At 38.7% G+C, this 27,808-nt stretch overlaps 1 protein-coding gene across 2 annotated transcripts in view; it reads right to left on the bottom strand.

Annotated features, from left to right (window-relative positions):
- Window positions 1-833: 833 nt before the first annotated feature.
- SETD3 (SET domain containing 3) overlaps window positions 834-27,808 on the bottom strand; it is a 73,067-nt gene continuing 46,092 nt past the window's right edge. Inside the window, exons 6-12 of one of the 2 annotated variants that reach the window (XM_008583445.1) lie at window positions 16,272-16,330; window positions 15,312-15,426; window positions 8,774-8,848; window positions 7,428-7,594; window positions 6,461-6,546; window positions 2,843-3,003; window positions 834-2,194 (exon numbers count right to left, since the gene is read on the bottom strand). In XM_008583445.1, coding sequence (XP_008581667.1) covers window positions 1,760-2,194; window positions 2,843-3,003; window positions 6,461-6,546; window positions 7,428-7,594; window positions 8,774-8,848; window positions 15,312-15,426; window positions 16,272-16,330 — 1,098 coding nt within the window. In that variant the 3' untranslated portion in view covers window positions 834-1,759. Of the gene's footprint in view, window positions 2,195-2,842; window positions 3,004-6,460; window positions 6,603-7,427; window positions 7,595-8,773; window positions 8,849-15,311; window positions 15,427-16,271; window positions 16,331-27,808 lie in introns of those variants that run through there. The other variant, XM_008583446.1, reaches the window with a different exon arrangement.

The raw sequence follows: 27,808 nt of genomic DNA, 5'->3' as shown, positions 1-27,808 counted from the left end.
CCTTTCGGAAATTAAGATGTAAGCTTTACAGATATTTAATATTCTTGGTAATGTATCTCAGGTATAAGGCTGACAGGAGAGTTGGCAATTACATGCATCCTCTTATTAACAAATTCAAATTATGTAAACATCAACAACCCAGGAAAGTTACAGGAATGTCCCAGTACATGTTGCCAGTACATGTCCCAACCTCACATAAAGATGAAGTTTGCCACTAGTGTCCAATGTGGCATGTAAACTTCACCTGCTGAGCAACCCAAGGCAATGTCTCAAACAGTTATTCATCTAAACCCTCATTACAGAATTCAGCACTTTATCTGCAGAGCTGTGTATTCTCCAAGGAGAAACACTGAAAGAATCATTAAGACTACCTGTATTGCAGCAGCCTTTATCAAACTGTTTGGGTGAATAATTTACATAGCATTTTTCAAAATTAGCAATGTAATTAATAGGACATCAGAGACAATGTGAAAATGTGTAGTTAAGGAAGACTGGCAATCATTAACATGAAAACTGGTGGTTTTTTTGGAACAGATTCCCCTCCCACCCCCAGGACACTGTCCCAACCTTTTACTTCCCCTAAAACCTAAGTATTCCTTTCCTGGTTTCTGCTGCCTTCACACCCTTGCAGGCTGATGAGGGGGCTGACTGCAGCCAGGTCCCAGACAGGCTCATGCTTGTCCATCTCTGTAGCCCCACCTCCCACAAGAACAGCCCACTGCGCCTGGTCAAGGTTAAAGGTTCAAACAATGCCTGGGGAATAAGTAAGATGGTTTGCATTAAAGCTCTATTCAAAGGGCCTGTCCCACTGCAAAAAAAGAAATAGACAAAAATATTAATCACGTTTTCCTTTTAATAAGAGTTTTTACTCAAAAGTGTAGCTCTTGCTTGTTGTGAAAACCAGAAAAGCCAGGGAGCCGCCTCACATTGAACACCACCACGTAAAGCTGTGGGCCGCTGTGTTTGCAAACTCTCCATTACCAGTGCTGGAAATCAAATGCACCACTTTAAAATCAGAGCCAACATTTAAAATTAGGAGGATGATGCATGTCCTGCTTTGATTCAAGGAAAAAGGACAAGTTTTTAATACAGTAAAACAAAACACAAAAAGTAAACAAATCTTTAGAAATCACTAGATATAATGTGTATATATATATTTAGATAATTAGGATTATCATCAACATTTAAAACTATTAAAAATAAGGTTGCCACCTTACCTTTTCTTTTGGTACTACGGTGTTATTTTTTTTAAAGAGAAAAACAAAAGATTTTGCCCAGACTCTAAAGTTTCCCAGCCTCAATCCTGCTCCCTGCTGTGCCACTCCCCACCTTTAGCTGGACAGCCCCAGTCCCACCATCAGCTCTGGCTGGCAGGAGACAGAGCAGGCTTGAAATCTGGTCGTCAAGATGACAGGCCCACAAAAGCACAGCTGATGGAGGAACTGAATTCTTCCCCAGGAAGAAACTACATTTGCCCACAACGGGTATGCGAAATCTTCCAAAGGCATTTCTTCCCTTCGTGTTGTGGCTGGTTGTTAACTGTTTGCTTTGCCTAGAAGCAAGATGGCAATCTTAATCAAAAAGGAAAGCTAGATTTTTAAAATAACTTAAAAAAATCATTTTTATATAAAGCAGCAAAAACATTATTTTCCTCTCTGCAGAAAGAAAAATGTTAACAAGGAAACACAGCGATGTAAATGGACTGTTCATAAACTTTTGCTAAACCGAATTTCCCAACAGACCAAGCTTCATTTCAGAGCTACTCTTTAACTTCATCAGTGCTGTCTGAAGAAGATCCTTTGGCATCTTCAAGCGCTCTTTGACTTTCTTCTTGTTTTATATTTTCGTTTTCGGACCTGGTCCCATTGGGGATAGAGTTTTCACCATTTACAAGCCCATTTTCTGTGGCCTTGGCTTTGCTGCTGAAGGCCTCCTGCGCTCCAGCTTCCTCCTCGAGGCTTCTCAGGACCAGGGGGAGCCTGGAACCCCCTGCACTGCTCTCCAGCAGCCCCATGTTGCTCTCTTCGTATCTGGGAAGTGGAGCCTCTTCCTGCATTTGCTTGCCGTAGTATTCTCGGTTGACAGCTGCACTCTTCACTGCTTTTTCCAAAATTTCTTTTTCACCTAAGCGCAGTTTGATGGCCATCCTTGCTCGAATGGAAAGGTCATGGTTTTTCAAGACAGATTTATCTTCCTGGAAAACAAAAAAGAGCAAAATTAATTACAAGAAGTCTGAATCAGCAAAACTACGACGACAGAAGGGAGATCATCTGTTGCCAGGGATGGGGGCATGGGGGAGTTTTTGGGGTGATGGAGGTTCTAAAACAGGTAAATTATACCTCAATAGAACTGTTATAAAACAAGAAAGAAGAGCTTAAATCAAATAGTGCTAACACATCTGACAGAGAACTTCACTTTTTTAAAAAATCATCCTCTGTCCATCTTGCACACTGATAAAGTCCCAGGGGAGCACTTGGGTGAATGGCAAGAATGAATGAATGAATGAATGAATGAATGAGAAAGAAGTATTTGAAGTTAGTGACTTAATGTGAACTCTGAAAGCACAAATGAAAACTTATGTTTGTGGAATTATATAAATTAGAAATTATAAAAAAGTACTAAATTTTTAAAAATTTATTTTCTAATGAACATACCTAAATATAATTTTCTGGTAAGTGTAAGCATGTTAAATAGAAAACTATTAATAAGTTGGATGAAAAATGTCAAATACACAATTATTTTGCAGAAGAACTATAGTAATTTACATTTAAGAAGGAATCACTTACTAAAACATCTTTAAAAATATAACAAACTCAAATCCTCATCCATTCAGTCTAATTACCTCAATAGTCGTTTTATATGTTTTTAGAAGAAGTGAGGCTCTATCTTCAAGAAATGTCCAAAGTTTGACCTCATTTTCCCAGCTAACAGGAAATTCAGAGTTACCCAGGGTGAAGATTCTATCGATAGCATTGTCTCCCAGCAAATGTTCTTTCAGTTCTTCTACAAGAAACACAAACAGCAATCTGTTAGGGAAAAACAGCACTACCTTCTCATTGAAACAAGCAGTCCACCTTAGAAAACATCTTTTCCAACCATGTCATTTGCTCACAGTTAAAAGCTCTCCCGTTTAATCAGCCAGGACATTTCTAGACTTCCACAGTAGACTTAGACCTAAGTTTGAGGGGAGGAGAAAGCAGTAAGGTCTTCTTTATCTGGGAATCCAGCTCAAGCCTTGACACAGCACTCCATCTTTCATTGTTCTTATGAGGAACACTGAGAGACTGAAGACAGTTTCACAAGACACTTTTTAGAGACAATTTACCGCCACATGCCCCTTATTTTGACAATATTTTGTCTTCGGACATCCTCTTCACTAGCTGTGAGCACAGTCAGGCCAACGGGACCAAAAAGACATTTAGGTGAATGATGCACATAGTAAAAACGAACAACAATCACAACAAGCCAGCCCATCCTTCTAAATCTAAATCTGACTTGTTACTTATTCTAGTAGTTGACCTGACAAAGCTATTTATCTCATTTTATAACAAGTAAGCCACAAACTGAAAGAAACAAGAAAATGGACTATAAAAATCTTAGTTAATGAAAAATGTGCCTATATCTCCCACTTGTCAGGAATTTAAATAGGAATTACAAATAAACACAAGTGAACATCTAAATTACCTTCAAATATATTTAAGAAGAGGAAAGAATTCAGCAACTGCTCTGAGCATTTTATCTCCCCGCACATTATCTCCAAAAGACCAAAACATGCCGATCCTATTCATGCTCAAAAAACATACCCATCCTTCTTATGTAATTAGGAGACAGTATCGCTTTCAGAGCAAAATGCCCCACAGCTGTCACTATTTACAATTCAAAGTGAAGAATTTTTGCTGCCAGCAAACCAAACTTTTATTAGTATTAGTTAGAGTAATTCAAAGAATATGTCAATTGTCTTGACAAGACAAATTGTCTATGACTAAAGAGGAACTAGAGAGAATCTACGGACCTAAAGTGATTCAAGCAGGTTTTAAAAAAAAAAAGAAAATAGGAGTTATCTAATGTTCAAAAAAGAAATTTATCAAGCTGTATTTGCTAGCAAAAGATCATGATTTTAAAATTTTTGATTCTTCATTTTAGTCTTTTATATAAAGCAGTAAAGATTTTTTTAAAAAGCTTCCTTAGTGGTGGAAATTTCTTATTAGAAGCCCCAAACGCTATGATTATTTTCATTTCCTTCTCAACCTGCCCAAGTTTTACTCTCCAATGATGGCAAGTTGAGGGGTGGGAAGCAGAGCTCTCCCTCTGCTGCTTTTTAATAGTGAAACTGGACTCACTGCACATTACTGGAGAAGCAAAACCTACAAAAGGGGAGTGAGTCGGTGTAGCAATGCACCCTTGCCTGCACACTTGGGAAATAAACCAAATGCTTCTGGAGTAGGTCTCCTTCCCACACTTTCTTCCAGCTAACAAATCCTTGATGTTATTCCTGCATTCAGAGTCAGCCGCCAGCCCTCGCTCCAACCCACCACCAGCAGTGCCTGTGGCCAGTCCGGACAGTGCAAAAGCCCAGCGCGCCCCCCGCGCCTCAGCCTGGCTCTGTGTGTGAGCTCCTCCTGGTGCTGGGAACAGTCACTGTCCCCCTCCTCCTCTTCCACCAAGCCCAAACCTTAATTGTGCTCCAAGGTCTGATTCAAATGCCTGTTTCCTCCAGGCCTCTGGTGTACTAAGAATTTCTTCATGGATTACATTATTTGTAAACCAGCAAGAATAACACAGGATGTCTGGGGCATGGGCCTGGGAGTTAACAGAGCCGGGTTCTAAGTCAGGGTCATCATTTGCTAGCTGAGGCACCTCAGCCAAATTACTCATCTACATGAGTAAAATGGGAATACTTATCTTGCAAAGCTGATGAGATTAAAATTATGTCCCACATTTAGCATTGTGACTGACACATAGTGAGTGCTCCACAAATTACAGGAATATCATCCCTATCGTCTCAAATTCCTTAAGGATATAAACAGTGACATTCAATTTTGTATCCATATATATATGCAAGAAAAGCCCACAGTAAGCCCTTTACTCATATTCATTGAACACAGGAATATCATCCCTATCGTCTCAAATTCCTTAAGGATATAAACAGTGACATTCAATTTTATATCCATATATATATGCAAGAAAAGCCCACAGTAAGCCCTTAACTCATATTCATTGAATCCACAGTAAGCCCTTTACTCATATTCATTGAACTGAATTAATGAACCACTACCAAAGTACAAAAATACCAAAAGCTCCCACTTGTATATCAGGGAATCTACAGCAATGTGATTGCTTATAAGGTAAAATCACCATATCTCACTTCACCTGGGTTCCGTAGTTGGTGTCTAAATTGCCTTTCTCTGTCTAGGACTAAGTTTCTTCTACCTCCAGCACAATGTCAAGCCCTGGATTTGTGCAGCACTTCTCCCTGGATCCAGACTTGAAGGCTGGAAGCCAAAGACAGTAGCAGGGCACAGTAGCTTCTCTGCTGTGGGCTATGATGGACTGCTCTGACCAAAACTGTCCTACCCTAATGCTCGGCAGCTTCCTTCCAGAAGAATACTTACTTATCTGTTCAGTTGATCGTTCACTCATTCATTCACTTATTCCTACCCAGTATGTTCTGCACAGGATTTAAGGTTGTGTACAACAGCCACACACACACAAATATAATTAAAAATGAAACCTTAGGGCCAGGGAATTTGCAGGAGTACATTTTAGAATGAAAAATAAAAACACAACTAGAAGAGGTCAAATTTTAGTATAAGGAATCCCAAATGAAGTGTCTTAAGCAAATATAAAAGTAGATGCTCGGTACATATATTTAACTCTTTCTGGGCCTAAAATAAGAGGCTGTAGCCAAGAACATTTTGTATTCTCTGTAGATGCTGTTTGCAATGTTACTTACTCTATCAGGATGCCTGGCATTAAAATGCCTGCTGACAGTTTCAATTTAGAACGCAGAGTTGGTCACAAATGGAGTCCTATGGCCCACACTGGCCAGTGCTGACCACATGACTTCATGGTGTCAACTGACCATTGACTTCTCTAGGTTTATTAAAGATTAGGGCACTGTGAGTGAAATTAGGCTTTGTCTGTCTTAAAATAAGCACATCAAAAACTCCCATCCACACATGGAGAATTGTGATATACTTAGACAATCCAAGACGTTTTTCAGATTTTCTTCCAATGCTGTAGAGACTTATTGTGTATTATAAATAAATATTGACAACACATTGAGGATTTACTAAAACAGATCAATTTCTTCTTTTTCTAATATTGCCATCTCACCTCTTCCCAAAAGTGCTTTAGTTGTAAGCTATTTTATCTTTAATCTGAATCCCTATGCTTTATACTTTCATGAATTAAAAAACAAAAAAAATAGTGAACGTCTTTTCTTCCTGAGATGATTTACCTTCAGTCATGCAGAATACTCGGAGAAAAGCCAGAAGCTGGGCAGAGATGGGTGGCTCCGTAAAATGCAGCGCAAACACACTGGAACTGACAAAGCAGGAAGCAAGATCAGTCACTCTGCTCCAAAGCGAAGTCCCTTCAATCTACAAAACATGTGGTCATCCTCAAGGAGAGCTGAGCTGGAATGAGTCATTCCAACTCCTCATCTGAACTGTGAAAGCACAATTTCCAGTCCTTGCAAAATGCATAAGGTGGGAGCGGATGGACTAGGATGGCTGTGCCTCGGCAGGAACCCTCTATGCCAGCTTTTCTTGTAGTCTAACCACCTTAATCTCAGACTGCACACAACACATGAAGAGAATTAAACACACCCGTGGTTCTTAAAAACTATTAACAATAATTTATGTTGAGTTCACACTTTAATCATTAATCAAATATTGACAAGTTCAATAAAAAAAGGTCTGGATAATCCATTCTCATTAAGAATGGTTCCTCCATTCCCTGGAGAACTAATAAATCATAATTCCTGTCTTCTTTATCATTTTACACCTCAAATGCAAGAAAATCTTAAAGAATTAAACCAGAAATTCTTGAAATCACTGAGGATCATGACTTCATTACAGAAACTAATGGTGGCAAAGAATTAAATGAAACAAATTGATTCAGGTCATTAACCTTTTCAAGGTGAAAGACATTAATGATACCAAAGTACTTATTTAAGTTAATGAGGATTTCAGGCCATACCCCTAGAACTGACTGTGAATGCTCCCAATGACACAATTATGTTTATCTGAAAATGCTAGTAAACCACCATGCATCTCCATGGTTTAAATTGGCTGTGTAACAGGGATAAAGGGATTAAGACAAACTACTGGAGAGAAGTTTTATTAACACACCAATTAAACACTATGCAACTGGAAATATTTCAAGTACCACAGGAAAGAGCTGACCAATTTCTTTTTACGTACGTTGGAATGCCGGCGCGAGCCAGGACCTCGGCCTTCATGGCGTAGAGCCTGTCACTTTTACTCACTCCAAGCTTTATTTTCACTCTGTCGTGTGAATTATTGTCAAAGAAAAAACCACTGTGGATCACAAACTCAGCATTTGACCGAGTGCCATAAAAAATGTAAATCTGGGATGCAGTGAACAAAAAATAAAGAGACATAAAACAAACTTAGCATGCATTCTTAATACAGAGTAGGGCAAAGGATTAGCTCTCCTATGTGTAATGTTACTTTACATTAACGAGACAAAGCAGCTCTAAAGGAATTACACGCCAACTCGGCATGTCATGTGTAGCAAGGGTGAAGGTGTGCAGTTTTCCCCACTTCCCAAACTGTCTGAGGTGGGGAGGAGCAGAGCGCCCACTCCCACCAGTGCAGGCAGAGGAGGCCACAGGGAAGTACGGGCTGGGGCCTTACTGGTACACAAAGGATTCCGGGTCCCTGGGGTCACCAGGCCTCTCTTAAAATCCTCTTCTCCTTCCAAGGGACAGCAGGGGTATTACTTTAAGACTGCACTTTAAAATTCATCATGTTCTTCCTCTCCTTTTAATACAGGAGAGTATTTTCTAGAACAATAGTTTAAAGCAGTGTCTTTCAGAAATTCATTTCTAAATCCTGTGGCAATTCTGTACCTAGCAGGAGAGTTCATGAACCTTTCTGAAGAAAGAGCAGATCAGTAAGTTATTAGACTAATATTTTTCAACTTGTCTTGATTGGAATGTCAGTGGTCTACAGCAGTTCTATTTTTGTATTATCTGCCTGGCTGTAAGACTGATAGACAGAATGCAGGTATTTATATATGCATATTCTCAAACTTACTGAAAGGCTTACGACTGCCCCCACTCAAATTATAAGATTAAAAAACACAGATTAAAGTGAAAGTACAAGAAAACAGATTTTAGATTCCTGATTCCCTTTTGTTTTTGCCACTTAAATACTACCTCTTTATAAAGAAGGCTCTAATCAACAGAAAAAGAATTGAAGGCAATACAGCTTATTAAATTAAAAAAAGTTTTAGTGTCATAACACTAAGTTTATTTTCAGTTAACAGTGTTACAAATATTAGGTAAATTGTGAAAATAACTGCATTTAAATCTTTTTCTTTGTGGAGTCAAAAGCACAATTCAAAGCACAAAATGTGTATTACAGCTTTAGGTTTCAAGATGTGTTCCAGAAAACAAACAATCCAAAACACAAAGCCCAAATTTTTCCTCCTAAGTTTAGTATCTTTTTAAAACTACCAACATGATATTAATTCCATGTCCCCCGGCCAGACCACACTCCATAAGATGGTACACGGGACCCACCTGTTCTCCAACCCGGAAGTCCTGCAGAGCCACACACTCACAGCGGTCATCCTCCAGGTTGTAACCAGTAGTGATCTAGCCATGGGAGAAGGGATAAAATAATGAGGCAAACAAGTCCACGTTCTGCTCAGTCATGAGGCTCTTTCTTGGCAATTACAGGATAAAAGGTACCCAAAGGTACTCAAAGGGTGCATCTGAATGCTTTATAAAACTGAACAAAGAACTGCTAGAGTATTTCAATTAATTCTATTTACACCAGAGATTGTTATGGAAAAGTATATGCCTGTAATAAACAAAGAATTCTTAGAAAAATATATTGTACAGATTATCACTTGCTAGTCTCAACCAAACAATCACTTAATACAAAGTTACTGCCTCTGAGCCCTCCCCCATGGCAGTGAGAGGTTAATGCCAGGGCAAGGGCCCCCACAGATGGAGCCTCATTTCTGTTCACTGGGGATCTGGAGGAAGCAGGATCCTGGGAGAACTCTCATTTACTTGTAAGTATTATCTTTATCTAATGTTTGGCCATTAAGAAACCAAAGTGGGTTTTCCATTGGATAAAGCATCAGGGGAAAAGAAAAGCTGTATTTCTGAATTATGTATATATTTTAATCTGAAATTAGAGAACTAAAATTTTCAGGAAAGCAAAGACAAAATAAAATTAATTGTTTCTTATTTCCTCTCTTTCTGCTGAGAGATATAATGTCAGAATTTCTAAGCCCATTACAAATAAATACAGAAAATCCTCTAACTATACCTCAAATATGCATCTCTCCCTAAGTTTTCCTGCCTTGGTGAAGGCCAGGCAATGTCATGGTCTCAGCACACAAGTTGCAATGAAACTCTCTCACACATCAACTGCTCAGCATTTTATCTTCTAAATATCTTTTGGATTATTTCTTTCTTCCTCACTCCCTTGTGTGGCTTAAGGTCCTTACTCTTCCTTGCCTAGCTTATTATTTGCAAAAACCTTCCAATTTCTTGAAACAGTCTCAGAATCCAGTACTGTCCCTCCTGCACTGCTAATTGTACAATATTGCTCTCCTGTTTAAAATCTTTCCACGGCCCCACTCACGTTCAGAACAAAATCCAAGCCCTGGGCAAGGCCAAATCAGGAGAAGACCAGCCACACTGCCCGTCAGCATTAGCATGGCATCAGCCGCGCCGGCTCGCTCTCACCCAGAGCAACCTTCTGCTCCTGTTTTGCTTCTCAGACTCGGCTGAGGCCTGGCTTCTGTGGAAGCCTCCCCTCACCCTGCCCTCCTCTGCACTCCCATAGTCCCTGTCCTTACTCCCCTCAAGCCTAACATCACATTATCTGTGTACTGCCTCCCCACCAGGCAGACCGGGAGGCCAAGAGCTCCCTCTTCATCTCTCTGTCACCAGTGCTCAGCACATTGTACCTTACACCTGGCCCTGCCTTTAAAAATGTCACTTGATGCATGAACCCTCAGGAGAAAAAGCAGGGTCCCCAATTTATATAAAAGCTCCTTTGTCGATGAAGATGTTTTTCATCAAATACCTGCCATGTAATGATTTATTTTATTTTTCACATTAATAAGAGTTTTATTATTATATATTTATGAAATTTTCCTATAATGTGTCAGAAAGCAGTGCCTCCTCCCTCTCCCTCTCCTCTTCTGTCCAAACCATTTTATTATTAATTCCTTCATTAATTCATTTAACAACTTTCTGACAGGCCGTTTTTCTATGGATACATTAATAAACTATACAATAATATACTTGTTAATAATAAATTTGTTGGTAATTATTTATTAAGGTTCTACTTTTAAGGTACTGTTCTCTGGCCTTAGTATATATCAGTAAAAAAAAAAAAAAGACAGGAAAAAAAAAAAAAAACCTCCTTCTCAGAAGTCTGTTGCTCAGAGCAGCCCCCCAATCTCTTGGATTGTCTGTAAATGCTCATTGATTATTTTTGACCTATTCGTTTTATCCTAGAGAATCAAAGATTTAAGACAGCTACAAGTGCTACTTGCTAATAAAGGTATCAACAGCTTGGATCCAAAAGAAGATTACTTTTGAGTCTAAGGAATGGCATTTCCATTTTAACACTAATCTTTTTTTTTTTTTTCCCTTTTGTCTTTTTTTGTGACCGGTAACGGGATCGCAACCCTCGGTGTCACGCCCGCACCGCGCTCAACCAGTGAGCGGACCGGTCTCTATACAGGATCCGAACCCTCAGCGGGAGCGCCACTGCACTCCCAAGCACCGCACTCTACCAAGTGCACCACCGGGCCGGCCCTTAACACTAATCTTTAAACTCAGTATCCCTAGAATCAATGGGTTTTTAACCATATGTCTAGAAGTCCTTCATATTTCTAATCTGGAAAGACCAATGAGAAATACAAAAGCAATGACAAATAAATGCAGCCAAGTATTCTAGAACATTATCACTCACAGAACTTTTTAAATACTTGATTCGGATTAAAATCAGCTCCATGAAGTTCCTACCCAATATCTGATTCACTTTTCTGACCCAAAAACATCACCTTGATAACAATATGGATTAAAGACTTTCCCTTTGTCATGAACACTCAGCAAGGAAAGTTCAGACACTCCCACCATGTTGTTATACAGGGGCCTGCCAACAGCATAAACAGGAAGGAAGGAAGTCAGGGGAAGGGGGAGGGAAGTTAGGGATGAGAATTTAGCTCAATCCATGATGGAGAAAAGAGTATGGGTGTTTAAGGATATTTCACAGATATCTTCCACTCTCTGTAACTTCAAGGCCTAAGATGTGGCTTAACATGCTGGCATCAACCCTCACACACAAATGTGCTAGGTCCTGGCCCCCTTCTGTAGCCCTTCCTTAGCAAGGGTCAAAATGTTTTGAGGTTGAGTGTATAATTCCTCTGTGTGGCACTGCCAAACACCTTTAGGGTGGTATTAAGAATTCATCTCAATGCAAGAACTTCAGGCCAAAGCAGAGGCTTAGCCCCTCCCTTGCCTGAGGCAACTCTTAGGCTCTGCTCTCCCAGAAAATAGCCCTCAGTTATGCAGAAAAGAAGGGTAACCACAGAGGCCTGCCAGTCTCCAGGGCAGTGAGGACATTGCTGCTCAGCAAGGGCCCTCTGCAGCGGCCCTTGGAAACTACTACCTGCAACCAGGAATCTGTAGCCACTGACTAGGCCCAACTCAAAGTCCAGACTGACAGGACAGGGAGCTGGTTCTGAGTCAGCCTCCGATCTAAGGGGAAAAGACACAGAAGAAAAACAAAAATATGAGGGTGTACATACGTGGAGCTGAGAGCAGCCCCACGGGAGCCTCACATGTGCCTGGTGGAGGGGTGGGAAGTGTGGCAAGTTGGAGTTTGCTGGCAATACAGGAGAAGGGGCCCAAGAAGACGGGCATGCTAGCACACCAGGGAGCAGGAGTCACAGGCAGCTCCGCCCACGCCCAGGCTTCCTGGGCGCCTGCTGCGTACCATGGCACTCTCACCTGTTGTTGGCTTTGTGATTCAATGGTAGACTTAGTAGGCCAGGTCTACAGCTGTATTCCAATTTAATTTATATGTTAAAAACAATACAGGAAGGATTAAGAGCACGATACACACACACCCTCCAAGATGCAAGCAGAGTGAGGATTACAGACCATTTTAATTTTCTTCTCTTCTGTATTTTTCTTATTTTCTCCAACAAGTATGTATCATGTTACCTTCATTATGGGGGGCGGGGGGATGGGGGACAAAAGTAATACATCATCAGACAAAACTTGGAAAATATTTTTATAAAAACAAAGGAGGAAAAGATCACAATCACCTTAACATTTTGGTATATTTCTTTCTCATCTTTTTTCCTAGGTATGGGTGGATATGTTCAACATTCATTTGTTCAGCAGTCATGAGTTCATTCAAAAAATACCAGGTACTGGGATATAACAATGAACAAAATAGGCCAAAAATTGCCCTGCATTCATGGGTCTTCCACTCTAATATCAGAGGGAGTGAACCAACAATATACAATGGAGGAAAATACAATAGGACAGGAAGGGAAGGCTTATGGGATAGGAGGTGTGGCACTTTTACACAGGGTGCTCTGGCAGCCCCACTTGAGTAAGTCTGTGAGTGCATCTTGCCCACAACTGCAGGGATGCTGTATGTGTTGAAGGTAGAGTGGGGACAGGTTGTGCAGGGGGCCTGTCATTTTGAACAAAACACACAAGATATAAAGATATGTACTATTTCTTACAGCACTGTGCCTTATAACCTTTTCTAAATTTGTTTCTCCAAGTGGCTAGGAAGTTAGTCCACGCTCACCATCTCTCCAGCCTAGGTGCTCATCCAGCCATTCACTGCCTTCTCCTTCTCCTCACTGCTCCTGGTCTGGAATTACTGTTACAGACTTGATTCTTCCGTTTCTACTACCATAACCAGGTTTTTGGGACATTGTTAGAAGCAGATAGCGTTGCTGGGTTACAAATTTCTACCAGCTCCCTCAGTGACAGTCGGATAGACTGACAGTAGGAAAATGATCGTCAGGATAGACACACCCAAAAAGGAAAATCTCGTCTGAGAAGCCAAGCCTTGATTTCAACTACTTTAGTTTAAAAAAGAGATTTACTGTTCATGTGCATAATTTACAATGTTATAATGTTAAAATAGAATTTCTTAAATTCTACCACACTAAATTTCCCATGAAGTCTTATAATTACAATAGGAAACAAGTCGTCAAAGGTGTAAGTTAAGTATGTAGGAAAAATAACCATTATCAGAAAAAGTGCTAGCACCCTGAATAAACCTTCTAAAGTTTAGCAATGTTTTTGCCAGGACTGTGGTAGGTTAAAGACTATTATGAATAACATTAGAGAAAATACAGCATTAGTCGTCATCACTTCATTATCATATTTTTTCAGATTAACTTTTTTTTACTTTTGGGGGGAAAATGAACAGCTTTATCCCACTTAGATGGAAGCAATCCAAAAACTAGTGTTTGTATGAGTGTGGAGGAGAGGGTGACAATGAACAGCAAAACGATGAGGTAGACTCAAACCAAGCCATTAACTACAGGTACCCGGAAGGATCGAGTAGACTGTGGGGCTGGTGGGAAGGGAACCTCTCTTTCACAACAGAGCCTTCTATACTGATTATTTTTGTTTGATGACAATAAAGCATGTATTTTTTTTTTAGAAATAAGAAAATAAACTCCAATGATCAATCAAGTCTGGGAACCAATGATCTAACCCCAAAAAAAGAAAAAAGAAAAATACTATACCAGATGTTAAAAGCTATTTGAAAAAATTTTTAATTTCAAGCTCATGATCGGTTTAAAATATCTCTGAAGTGGAAAAAAAAACAACAAAGAATGTAAAATTATATTCATTAATGAAAATAAATTATAAAACATGCTACTATTTCTTAGTACTGCTAATTAAATTAAGTACATCTAAATTAAGGCAAAAATGTAATTATAAAAGCAGAACTATTCTTTCTTTTCACAATTTAAATACTTTAAAAATTCAAGAGTATACCTGTTGCTAGACCTTCCCAAATTAGCACTCGGACAGTCTATCTTAAGTGTCTGGCAAAATTACATGTGTTCTGGCCATTTTGTGAAATTAGATGTGAAATAATCATTTACAGCATTCCTTTAGTCTATTTATACTACTGCTAATAATAACAAAGAAAGCCGATGTCAAGAAAAGATGAACAAAAAACTAACCAAAACAGTATACTAGTATAATGTTTAAAAATTCAAAATAATCTGAAATTTATCATATTTCTACCTACTAATATCAGGAGATCCTTCTCACACAATCATCTCAGCACAGAAAGGGCTTCACCCTACACTGCTGCTTGGAATTCAAAAAATGCTGAGAAACAGACCGTTTCCTCCTCTTACTAGCTGTAGTTAACAATAATAATAGGATTTCCATATTTTCTTATTGTCCCCTACCCGTGCTTCCCATGTCTGATGATGCCAACTGATTCCTGCATTCAAGGGCCAAGAGCCAAACGTACTCCCCCTTTTTCAGTCCCCCCAACACCAGGGAAAGTGAGTAACGGCTCCTGAACAAAAGCAGGTTAATAAATACCGCCAAGGATTTGTCAGCATATCAGGTGAAGGAAGAGGAGATAGAGAAGAATTAGAGAAAAGTACATAACTGGAAACAGTCAGCAAAGGAAAAACAGGAACATAAAAGGGAAAATGAGAAAGAAAAAAGATTGTTTTTCAATAAATGAGTATTTTAAAAAGAATAAGAAAAAAGAAACTTTGGTTTAGTCTGTGGTATAATAAGATAAGAAACTGAACATTTAGTCTGAAATTATGGCTTAGCAAATAAATGCAATTCACTATGGTTTTTGACAATGGTATAGGATTCAAGTTCCCAGTTTTCAGTGTTAACACAGTGAAAGAAAAACACTAGCTTCTATTTGTGGGAGGTGGGGAGGGGTGGCACATTTCAGTTTTGTTTGCTCCTTTTGGAGGGAGGAAGAATATGACGGGTAGGTGGAACGTCCACTTGAAAGCTTAGCAACAACAGCCTCCCAGATTAAACACAACACAGAAATCATTACCAGGCCATTGGTGTGATTACACATGTCCCATAAAGGAATCAGAGCCAGGGTCACTCGGGAACCATCCTCTGTGGGAATTTGGTTTTGTCGTGTCATAACAGAAGAGACTGCCCACCTATAACAACAAAAACAGTGAATTAAGGTCGGTACATGTAAAAGCCAATTGCAGTAAGAAATAAACTCAACCAGAAATTTAGTTTCATCTGACCCCTCACAAATTTTCAAAGCCTTTTCCTAACTAAGTAATAAAGGTAATGCTCGGCCTTCTCGATCATCATTTACAACTAAATCCAGAGTTGAGGGGAGAAGGGGAAAATGGAAGGAAAAGGAGAGCCAAAGGAAATGCAGGGCTAAGTGACTGAGGGAGGCTGCTCACAGGAGGGAGGGCTGGGAACAGAGGGCTCCGTCCCTGCCTTTGTGGCAGGTTCCTGACTGACAAGACCTCCCTCCCCAAGGCCAACCCTACCTGCTTTTACCCAAATGCTGACTCTGCACCTATATTAAGCCTCAGTGAAAAGCAAACAATATAACTACTTTCTGATCTAAAATCCTCTAAGAATTGTACGAAATGTGGAATGCATTTTTTTTCTAACATTGTGCAGTGAATTAAATCTTCTCATTCAAAAAGAAGGTCCCCGTTTACACTAACATAGTCTATTTAAAAAAAAAAAAATCCTTTGGACCACCCTACACTAATGTTAATCTCAAGTAGCATTTGGCTACCTCAACTAATCCCCTACCACTACAGGTTAATGGCAATTTCTAAATGGCTATTAAAATGCCGATACTTATCCAAGCTGCTCATTATAACTTCTGAAAGACTATCTCTGTTTTGATGCTTCAAATGGTCACAGTAGGTCACTTCTTAGCTGAAGCATTTCTCCCACTTCCAAGATCCCACATTCATTTAGAAACCACCCCTAACACTCACACACCCCTACCCCCACACTCCACACCAACCTGTAGTCCTCATAAGTGAAAGAATCCTTCAAGGGCAGTTTGTTGGCATGAGGATGGGTCTGGGAATTAGAAGTTTTAGAAAGCAGAGGTGTAAAGAGAAAAAGAGAAAACAGAAATCAGTCAGCAGAATTTCATTATTTAGCTGCCTAACAGATCCTAACAAGAGCCAAATGAAGCAGGAGGCGTCCAGCCGCGCTACTGAGGGATCATCAAGCTATTATGCTCTCATACATCACTGTCAACTTAATTTGTTGTGCCCAGCAGCCGCCATAAATCTGCTTCTTCATATTTCGATGCTAGAACCCACAGACACCATGCAAAATAAAATTTAAGGTGGACTGACTTTACAAAAAGGCAGGCACACCCACGCCGAGAGTATGGGTGCGCCTGCCTTTTGTAAAGTCTGAGCCTCCAAAGTTAGGTGTCTGACCTGGCCTTCCTTTGTATCTTACATAAATAGGTTCTAAATCTCTTCTTATGTCAATAAAAGGAATAATTAAAGGCACTTTAATAAATAAAAGTTCTTTCATTTATCTCTGACAAATCATTTGATGGGAATCAACTTGCTATGTACAAATGAATCATACACAGGGCAAATGTGGATCAAGTACAGAAAATAAAAAAGGTACAGTTTTATGAGATTATAAAATAAATTTTACAAACAACTAAGATAGAGATAAAATAGAGATCAGCATATTTAAATTTTACTATTTTTTTTTTTCTGGACAAAAGAACACTTGATAGGCCGGCCCGTGGCTCACTCGGTAGAGTGTGGTGCTGATAACACCAAGGCCACGGGTTCAGATCCCACATAGGGATGGCCGGTTTGCTCACTGGCTGAGCATGGTGCTGACAACACCAAGCCAAGGGTTGAGATCCCCTTACCGGTCATCTTTAAAAAAAAAAAAAAAAAAGAACTCTTGATATCCAAAACTTCACACTTATGAGAAAATTTTATACATTTCATATTGTCTCTTCACAATGTCCCTCCCTTAGACCTTTCAAGGACTTAAAAACTTTATCTCAATTAAGAAATTAAAAGCTGTAACAGTATAATTTTAACCTTCAGTTTCAATTACAGTCTGATAGACAGATTGCAGTAAGTGATCAAAGGAACAAACGGTTCTTTATGAGCTAGAGATGAAACTCTGTTGCGGCGGAGTCTCTGCACCACTGTTAATGTACAAAGCTCCACAGAGCATGCAGTTTTTACTCTGACGTGCTGGCATCACAAGTGCACTGTAATTTATCATCGCTCACTGTAATGTACTCCCTGGCACCGTATGCAGGACAGTAGGGGATGAGGTAAAAGTGGCTCAAACCGTAAATCAATTAGAAAACAAAAGCTTGTGCTCGGCACGCAATTTTAGGCAAATTATATATTACAAAGGGCTGCCAATTGGGGGTTAGCTCCCAGGTGCCTGCTTCTCCCCTCTAGTCTTTAGCCCCATTTTAACCCTTTGGAAGAAAAGTCAAAATTCAAAAACATGTTCCCATATTTTTTTTAATGTCCATTCAAGATAACAAAAATGCAATTAAAGGAGATATATTTTAAGTCAACATATAAAATAACATACTGCCCAGGGGCATTTTCCAGACGATACAGAAAGATCAGGAAATCCTACAGGAGAAGGGAATCAATAGCACAGTCAACTACAGCAAAGGTGCAGAAATCCTAGAGAACCAAAGTTTCTCACTCCCTTTGTAATGAATGAAATGCGAGGCTATGTTCTAAGAGTTCCAAAGACGTTTTCCATTTAATTATTAAACTTAACCACAACAGGGTTCAGGTTTTTCCTTACAAAAGTACAGATCAGCACATAAGAATTACCCCTTCCCCCAAAACTCATTTGATCAAAAGAAGTACCACAGAAAAACTTTGAAACTGTAAAGAAACAGAATTTTATTGCTAAAATAACCCTTTCACTTATAGTGAAATGAAATTTCACATTATCTTCTTGGCTGGGAACTTTGCACACCCGTCTCTTTTCAAACTCTAGGAGGTAAGAAGGTGCTGTTTTTGTTATTTTAAAATAGTTTAATTCATTTAAACTGTGGAACTCCCTATAGTATTTTGAAAGTTGGTAAATTCCAATGCTAAATCCCTTAAGTACTGAAAATTTAACTCCCCACCCCAAAAGTGTGACTTATTAAATAGGAGAAAAAATGAAAACTTCCAAAATTGGAATGCTAAATCTCAAAATAACTTCAGGAAGAATCTTCCAACCCCAGAGTATCTTTCAATAGCCTTGGACCCTATAGAACTATTCAAACATAGGTGACCTCCTCAGGGACCAAACGGATGGAAAATTAACTCTGCAAAATGTTACCCTTCCTACTATTGATATATGTTTCTTACCCAACATGTAAGTTCATGCTCATGGTCCTGATGAAGTCATAAAAAAAACCCAGGAAAAAAAAAATGTTTGAGTACATTCTTCAGATTAATTTTGAAGATTATTTTGGCTGTAGGTTATATAATATTTGCAGAATCTGTTAGAAATAGTTGTTCATATCTTCTTTAAAAATAGGGTGTGCCTGCTGTACGTAATTCTGGTGTAAAAAACTATTCTGCCACTGACACATGCACTTAACAGTTATACTGAAGCAAAATGTGACACTGGAGAAAGGCAAGGACTTCCACTTCAACAAGGCTCGCACTACCGCGACACTATCGCCACCTACTGGCATCATGGGAGAGGAGGTTACAGTCATGGAGTTACTGAATAATCTCCCAGGGCAAGGCTTTTACAGCAACTTACTATAAAACCCAAACTGGGTCTATTGAAATGGCTTGTTTCTTTACTCAAGTAAAATTTGGTTTATAAAAAATACCTATCCAATGTCTAAAAATTATTATATGGTAGTTTTACAAGGATTGTGAAATAGTCAAATATGAAAAGTGATTTGTATGTAAAAAATATTTAATTTTGAAAATAAATATTCTCACTTATTCTGAAAAAAAGAACAAGGAAAAGACAAATATCTATTCCAAATAATTTTCATTTAATCTCTAGACAGAATGAGTTTAAAAACCATAAAACACCAAGTTTTTTCCCTGTTGAAGACCAAGTTAAGGTTTAAAAATGCATCTTTCGGGGCCGGCCCGGTGGCGCACTGGATAAGTGCGCCGCTTGGGAAGCGTGGCGGTGCTCCCGCCCGAGGGTTCGGATCCCACATACAGACCGGTTCCCGCTCACTGGCTGAGCGAGGCGCGGGAGCAACACCGAGGGTTGCGGTCCCGTTGCCGGTCCCCGGCCCGGTGCGGGGGCAACACTGAGGGTTGCGATCCGTTGCCGGACACGGAAAAAAGACAAAAAAAAAAATGCATCTTTCAAAAATTATAATATTAATCTGAAGTTCCTTGATAGTTCCTAAAACGCTCTTAGGTGAAGGCATTTAAGCTTGTACTTTATAGAGAGGGTAACTGAGCACTCCTCACCTCACGGAGCAACTCCTATAAGGGTTTTGTTTATCATGACAGCCTTTTCGATAGAAGCCCTTCCCAACCTGAACTTTAAAATGCCAGCAGTAGGGCCTTTTTAGGGACTGGGGCCCAACAGGAGCAGGCAATGGGGTCTGTGAAGCACTAACCACACCCAACTCCCATCCCAAACTCTGTAATAAATAAAGGCTTAGAAACTAGCCACAGATTTTTTGCAGGTTTTTTAAGTGATTAATATTTTACTTTCTGGAGCATAATAAATATTAGAAGCTGGAGAAATATACAACTGCTGTAGCTCATAATCAAACTTAAAGCACAAAAGAGCTTACTTTTAAAAGAGGATTCTGGTTTACCTTATGCCAAGCCAGGCAACCCAGTAGAGCACCCTTCCCATTCCTTTTCCCATCAAAAGGAGGTATTCCATGTGTGACACAGTAATATTATACCTAGTACAAAATAATCACTGTGTTTGGGAAAGATTAATATCTAAAATTGTTTGTTTGGCTTCAATAAAAAGGAGCAATATTGCTAAATATGTAAGTATGACATTTTGCAGAATTTACCATATTGCATGGGTCTGGTAGCTATGCTTAAGGAAATTAAAAACCACTACAGTCAGCAGATTTGATCCTTATTAAAGTTCTGTCTTGAACTATCGCTCACATAAAACAAAAACAAACCAAGAAGAAATTTAAATAAAACCTATGGATTATAAGTGTTTGAAGATGAAAAAATGAACAATATTCTGGCTTTAAAAAATTGATTTAGCATGCAGCTTCTCTTTATAGTCCCTTGATAAAAATGAAATCTCCCTAACAAACACTTAATAAAACCTGTCAATATCTCTGGAAAGAAAAATGACACAAATGCATTAAGTATTAAATACCCTTGGAAAAAGTCACATATTCCATGAATTTTTGATGTACTATCTTGACATTAATGTAAAACCTTGATATTTATAATTGACAGATATTTAATAAAGTATAAAATAAGATGGCTGCTGTGCGGCATGCAAATTTTTCAGGTTGATCAGAAATGAGAGATACAGACGTGCACTTAAACTGAATAAACAGTTAATATGTGTTACACGAATCAGCTGCAGTCTTATTTTAAGCTCATAGAACAAATCTTTGTGGAGAACCAAAATAAGCAGAATTCGCTATTATATGAATTCCTAATTCAGAAGCATCTAGTGTGTGAAACAGCTTTGAGACATTAACAGCTCCACACAGGAACAAAATACATGTGAGTTAAGGTTTTTTTGTTGTTATTTAACATTTAATAATAAGCAGTTTTAAAATAAAGATAAGCACTTCCATAAATACATGGAGAGTATTCTCAAAACAATTCTCAGAAGAAACACGTTTAACCCAAAGTGATCCAAAATGTTCTGAGGAGAAAAAAAAAGGATTAGAACACATAGACAGCCTCTACGACACAAACACTTCTCAGAACCAAATCTTCTCTTTTATAAAGAATACTCTTCCCTACCTAGACCGATTTTTATAAGGAAACCAAGTTGAATACATTAAATAATCACCCACAACGAGGCATTTAAATATATTAAAAGGAAAGTTGCTCAGTTTATAAAGTTATACCTAGCTTGTTCTGATTAAAAAAAAAAAAAAAAAAACCCACAATACGGTGCAAGTAAATTTTTCTAATTAAAATACATTTGGATTGTATTAAAAGCAATGGTCAGGGGTTAATTACTTATGGACAGACACACCTAACTCTAGTGATGGTTCCATTTCACTTATTTCTACATGGATGAAATCAGTCACAGAACCTCACATTTGACCTTCTGGGGTGGATGCAATTATATAAGTTTCAGAAATGGGACCCCATCTCACATAATCAAGAGACCTCTGGTGCTTTCGGTGACATCTGAGAAACTCCCGGGTAGGACAGCCTGTGGAATCCTCCTTAGGCCCCTTGTGGATTCTGGTGCCCTAGCAAATATTATGTTCTTTGCAAACCAAAGAACAAGAGAAGCAACAGACAGCTTCACTGACCCGTCCTGAAGGCCTGTAGAGACCCCTCTTCCTCTGCCTCTTCAATGCATACTGCACAATCAGAGAGGGAAAGGGGCCAGAGGAAGAATATAAAAAGAGGGATCCCTTGAAGAAAGCAGAATGGAGGCGAATTGGGAGAAGAAAAACAAAAAGAAGAGAGCTGAACATTGAAAAGATGGAAAAGATGGGACACAGGAGAAAAATTTACATTAAATATCTTGAGGTTCCTCTCTTTATCCCCAGATAAAGGCTAATTCGAAGCAGCACACAAGATAGCAAATTTCTAGTAGGTCGATCAACCCTTTTGCTCATATTTTATTTCCTAAATGGATATAACACAGTTTAACAGAATGACAAATTGCAAAACATCTACTGAATCTAGAATTTAGTTTTGATAACCGTAAATCAGAATCAAAGCATTGTTCACATATTTGGCTCTTGAGGGGAAAAAATCAATTTTTAAGACTTTTATTTTTAAACATAGATTACATCCAACTCTTGAGGGAATTTTTCATCATATAGTTCTTTGAATTCACTCAATATGATCAAATAAAAATTTAAATACATCAATACACATTAAATTAAGATCTTCTGCTTTTCATTTGTTTTTTCTATAATGAATATGTATTCTTATAATAAAAAATTTAAATTAAGAAAATGAGATTAGTGGAGAAATAACACTTTGATAAATTTATAAAATTACTTTAAGATGGAAGAATTGACTTTTTACATTGGAAGACACTGAATTTATACTCTACATCCTTAAATTAAGAAAATGAGATTAGTGGAGAAATAACACTTTGATAAATTTATAAAATTACTTTTATAAAGATGGAAGAATTGACTTTTTACATTGGAAGACACTGAATTTATACTCTACATCTAGTTTAAATTTAATTAAAATTTGTTGAAACACTGCAAAAGACATGCCTCTTTAAAAACTTTTTTATTAGTATACCCTGAAGATAGACAATCAACTACGAACTAAATTTCGTCATAATCAGTTAACATTTTCGACTGCCAATTATTTATTCATTCAACTAATATTTATTGACTTAGAAAGAAAAAAGTTGAAGATAGGTTAGGACGAGAAATTCATTCATTTAACAAGTATTTTATTTACTGAGTGCCTCTGAAGCAGAAGGCACCATGAGGTGCCCCGTGACCAGCAGAGGATGAGACACCATTAACATCCCCAGGGACTACTGCCTTGCCTCAAACTCAGACATGTGAGAGGTCACACTCGATCCCCCTTCTTCACAGCCACTTGTCCCACCTTGCAGGTGTCTCTGCTCTGAGTCCTCCCATCCTATTCCTGTCTTTTCCATGCCAACCTCAGTTTGCCACCTTGTGGTTGCGCATGTTGTAGGCATCTAACTAGCATTTCTTTCCCCTGTATGTAAGCTTGTCGAGGCAGGGACCATGTTGTCCTTGCACAGTGCCTCAGTCAAAGAAATTATTTCTCCAAGTGAGAGGGAAACACTTCTGCCCTTTTCCCTGGGACAGTGAAGGACAGCTGTGACCTGGTGGACTTAGGAAACTTCCCTTCTAGATCTGTAATGGCCTAAATGACAGGTAAGATTATAGGAGGTGACAACTCCCCAAACCACCATAACTCCAAAGGCAATGACAGGCAGCACCAGCACTGGCAACCCCAGGGGACTCTGGTTTCCACATCCTCTCTAGGGAGCTCCAACCCATGTGGGCATCCCTGCCACACTGAGGCAGTTACCACAGGCTTCCAGAAACGCAGCTTTCCATTTCCTTTTCTTCTATGTTCCGTCTCTTATGAGAGGATATTTTTCCATTACCTAGAAGGTCAGACAATCTCCTCATTTTTTTTTTTCAGATCTATCTCTAAACACATTTGAGAAAGCCCTACTCTATTTTAAGAATCCAACAAGGAGCAAAAGAGACCATACCCACCAGTCCTCTGTACCAAACAGTCACCAAATTTCCCTCATCCATACTCCAACTCAGTCCCAATCATGCAGTGTGCACCCTCTGAAAAGGTCAGCCCAGCAACTGGCTGAGTCATCTCAGCAAATCACCAAGTCCCTTCAAGGCTCCATTTCATCATCTGAAAAGAGGGTCTGACCAGCCATTTCTATCTTCTTTTAGCATCTCAAATCCTTTGTTTCTTTGCCTTTTGACACTCCCCACCCCAACATCTCATCTCAATCTGCTGATTGACTTGGGGGCTCTATACCATTATTAAGCCTTATTCTCTGGTCTGCAAAAAGTGAACTCAACTGAGTGCTCAATGCTTGTTCAGAAGGTATATAAACTTGCAACTCCTCATTATTATCATTAAAGAAACTATAAATAAACAGAATGTTAAAAACAGTTATTGTTTTATAAGAACACATTTGCATCAAAAATAGCAGGTTAGGATTATTTTTCATTTCAGCTATTTTAGGTTTCAGTGATTCAGGAAAAAGATTTTGGACTCTGTTTAAATTAGTCAAGCTAGCCTGATCAGAGTCACCAGTCATTTATAAGAAGAGAGCATTATGACCACCATTATGAAACCAACTTCCTTTATAGAGTAACTGACTTTCAGAACATGCACATAAACTCCTCCTGCCCTGGAGAAGGAATCACTTGGTACACAGGAAAGCTCTATATATCTCCATGAGAGAGAGAGAGAGAGAGGAAAAGAGAGTGGGAAAGAGAAGTAGATATTAATCATCATCATTAGCTAAGCACTGTGTGCAAGGTACTCTTTTGAGAACTGTTTCGGTATATTAAATTAATAACTGTAATTCCTATGGAATAGGCACTATTATTAGCTCCATTATACTGATGAGGAAACTGAGGGACAGAGATGTTAACACTGTGCCTAAGGTTACCCAGTTAATAAATGATGAGAATGGGATGACAACCCAAACAACAGTTTTCTGGAGTTTACTTCAAGGCAAAGGATAATTAGTTGTCCTACTTTTATAAATGAAGTCTTATAAGATCTGGTACGGTAAATATATTTTTGCTTGGTGAAATTCTAGAAAAATGCTTGGTAAATATTCCTGTCATTTAAAATTCACTATTAAATAAATAGATAGATGACAGATAGATAGATAGATAGATAGATAGATAGATAGATAGATAGATAGATAGATAGATAGATGATAGACAGATAGATAAAATTCACCATAGGGATATTGTAAGTGGCATTATAAAGTTTAGAGGAAGGCAATATTAGCAAAACTAAGACAGTGAATCTATTATTTCCCAAAGCACCAGAAAGGATACCATATTTAGTTATCATATTTAGTTCTCAGTCTTTATCTTCAGTCATAAAACCTCAAACCTGGATAGTAATTTAGAGACCATCCAGACAAATTCTCTCCTTTATGCACATGAAGAACTCTGGTCCAGACAACACATATGTATCAAATACATGTATATATGCATGTTCCTTTCCTTAATTATATCTTAATGTAATCATTAAATATAGAGGCCATATTTGGAATTCACTTTCTGGTATTTTCTTCACTAGAATCATGCCACACTTGGAATTCACTTTCTGGAATTTTCTTCACTAGAATCATGCCACACTAGCATCCCAACAACTTCCAATACTCCATTATGGAATTCCTATCATTTTCATGATAACTCCAAACAGCCTCTAAGACACCCCATAGCTGTATCAATTATTAAACCAGTACATCTCCAAGTTCTTACACTGGCACTATCTTTTTGGCTACTTTCAACTCTCCTAGTTGTCATATTGTTAAGGAAATGAAGTTTGGTTCCTTAAATATTCTGCCTTTAAGCCTGAAGAAAGTTGAAGAAGTCCACGAGTGGCTAGTGAGAAATGATCTCTAGGGATGCACCACAGAATCTGACAATCCATACATATTTGACTGTCCGGGGTTCTGGTAAAGATGGCCAAATTCTGATGTAATAAGCCAATCTTAATGATTAGGAGGACTGCCCAACTTGGTGGGCCTCTGAGACCCCCACATTCTCAGGAACATCATACGAATCCACACATCGCATATACTACTTTGCCACCAGGTGCCTTGAATTTACTTTTGTAAATCCCACTGATAAGGAAATCTAGGCTAAAGGTCCCTCCTTCACCATGACCAGCTGCTTGGTCACAAGAAGGTGAGTGAGGACTCAGGCCAAAGCCTGTGCATCAGTGAAGCCTCCTGCATCAGTGAAGGCTCAGTTCTGCTGAGCGACGTGGGTGCACCAGGCGCCCAGGTGTGCAGAGGGTCTGTGGATACCAGCAAGTTGCAGATGTACTGGCTCCACTTCCCCATCCCAGGAAATCAATAGTTTGAAGGGAGCACAGTTTCCAGTTATTCATATTCCCACCTTTTCTCCTTTTCCCATGCTTAAAGAGTGTTTTTCAAAATAATCCAATCAAATAGGAAATCCTTAACATTATTTCTCTGAGTAATTCTAGGTAGAGCAAAATTACAAATGTTCTTACCTAGGCAGAGAAGTGCACAGACCTTTGAACAAGACATTAAGAAAACTTCTCTTTTTATAATATAAAGTCACTGATAAAGAGCTATAGCGCAAAATTACAAATGTTCTTACCTAGGCAGAGAAGTGCACAGACCTTTGAACAAGACATTAACAAAACTTCTCTTTTTATAATATAAAGTCACTGATAAAGAGCTATAGATCTGAAAAATCTAAATAACCTGTTTGTATCTTCTGAAAAGGGAACTTTCAAACACATTACTCTGAGATTTGAAAACAGAATATTTAAAAATTACTGGTAAAATGCCCCCAATAAAACTGCAATGAACTGAATTGCAGGGTTATAATTTATTAGAGTTAAAATAGAAAGTTATTACAGTAAGTCATGACACTCACTTGAATAACCAAATGTAATTTAAAACGTCCATGCCTTTGGGTAGAGTAGCTGAGAGTTTTCTTTTTGATTAAGCAAAATTATTGTATATTCACCTTCAGCTGATAAAAAATTCCCTCTCTCTCATTTCATTAAGAGTCCAAAATAGAAACCAGGACTCTCTAGGCATTGTTCTACACACACACACACACACAAAAAAATAAAAAAAAAAGCAGGCTCTACAATGTCATCAGTACCTGCTGGCTATTTCCTCACTAGCACTAGACTTTCTTGGGGAGAAAAAAAAAAAGTCATAAAGAAAAATTCTTCTGTAAAGTGTTGTTAAAGTTAGACTCTGCCTTTACACTGAACATGGTATAAAGTCCAGAAGAAGAAAGGAGTAAGGCCAAATTGTACAAGGAACATACCAATTTTTAGCTAGTTTCTGTCTTATGAGAACAAGCCAAGTCATAGACAAGTAGTACAAGATACAAAATGCAAGTCTGACTACTTCCTTTTCCATAAAAATTATACTTTGCTTTATATTTTCTTAATGAAATGTTTTACTGAACAATAGTTACGAAATAAATTTCACTCTTGTTTTTTCCAGAGGAAATACTACCCCACATCCCAAAAGCAATACCATTTTGCTTGAGCACTCAATTTCTGGAAACAAATTTTCAATGAAGAAATAGCTTAACCAGTGCATATCTTTTAAGCACTACCTAAAAAGTGATTATTATTAAATTGTTCACTTGGAACAGAAAGCAAGAAATACAATACATTGACTTGAGGCATCTTTTGATATAAGAAAACATTTGACTGTAGTCATAGATGAGAAAAGCTTTCAGAACTGGGTTTTGAAAACCAGACCAGCTGACTCCTAACCCAGAGCCCAGAAGCTTGGGAACACTTGTCTTCAGGAGACAAGAACGGCAATGTCAGAGGAGCTCAGGGAAGAAAGAGCTTGAAGGGGAACATGAGCATGAGGGAGGGCGAGGAGTGGCTAGTGAGAAGCCGCTGGCCTTGCGAGCTGCTGGAGGCTGGAGGCCTCCCAGAGGGCATTTCACTGGCAGGGAAGTGGGAAGGCTCTCAAGTATGGAATATTCTTGATAAAGGTTGTGATTAAATGTAGAAGATACACAGGACATTATCTCAGAGGCATAAGGATGGTCTGTAAACCGAGGATAAAGCCAGGACAAAAGGAGAGAATGAAAATGAAAAGACAAAAAAAAAAAAAAAAAAACCAAAGGGCCGGCCCGGG

Source organism: Galeopterus variegatus, unplaced genomic scaffold (assembly GCF_000696425.1).
Source record: "Galeopterus variegatus unplaced genomic scaffold, G_variegatus-3.0.2 Scaffold2916, whole genome shotgun sequence".
Lineage (NCBI taxonomy): Eukaryota > Metazoa > Chordata > Mammalia > Dermoptera > Cynocephalidae > Galeopterus > Galeopterus variegatus.
This window is presented reverse-complemented; position numbering and strand designations above follow the sequence as displayed.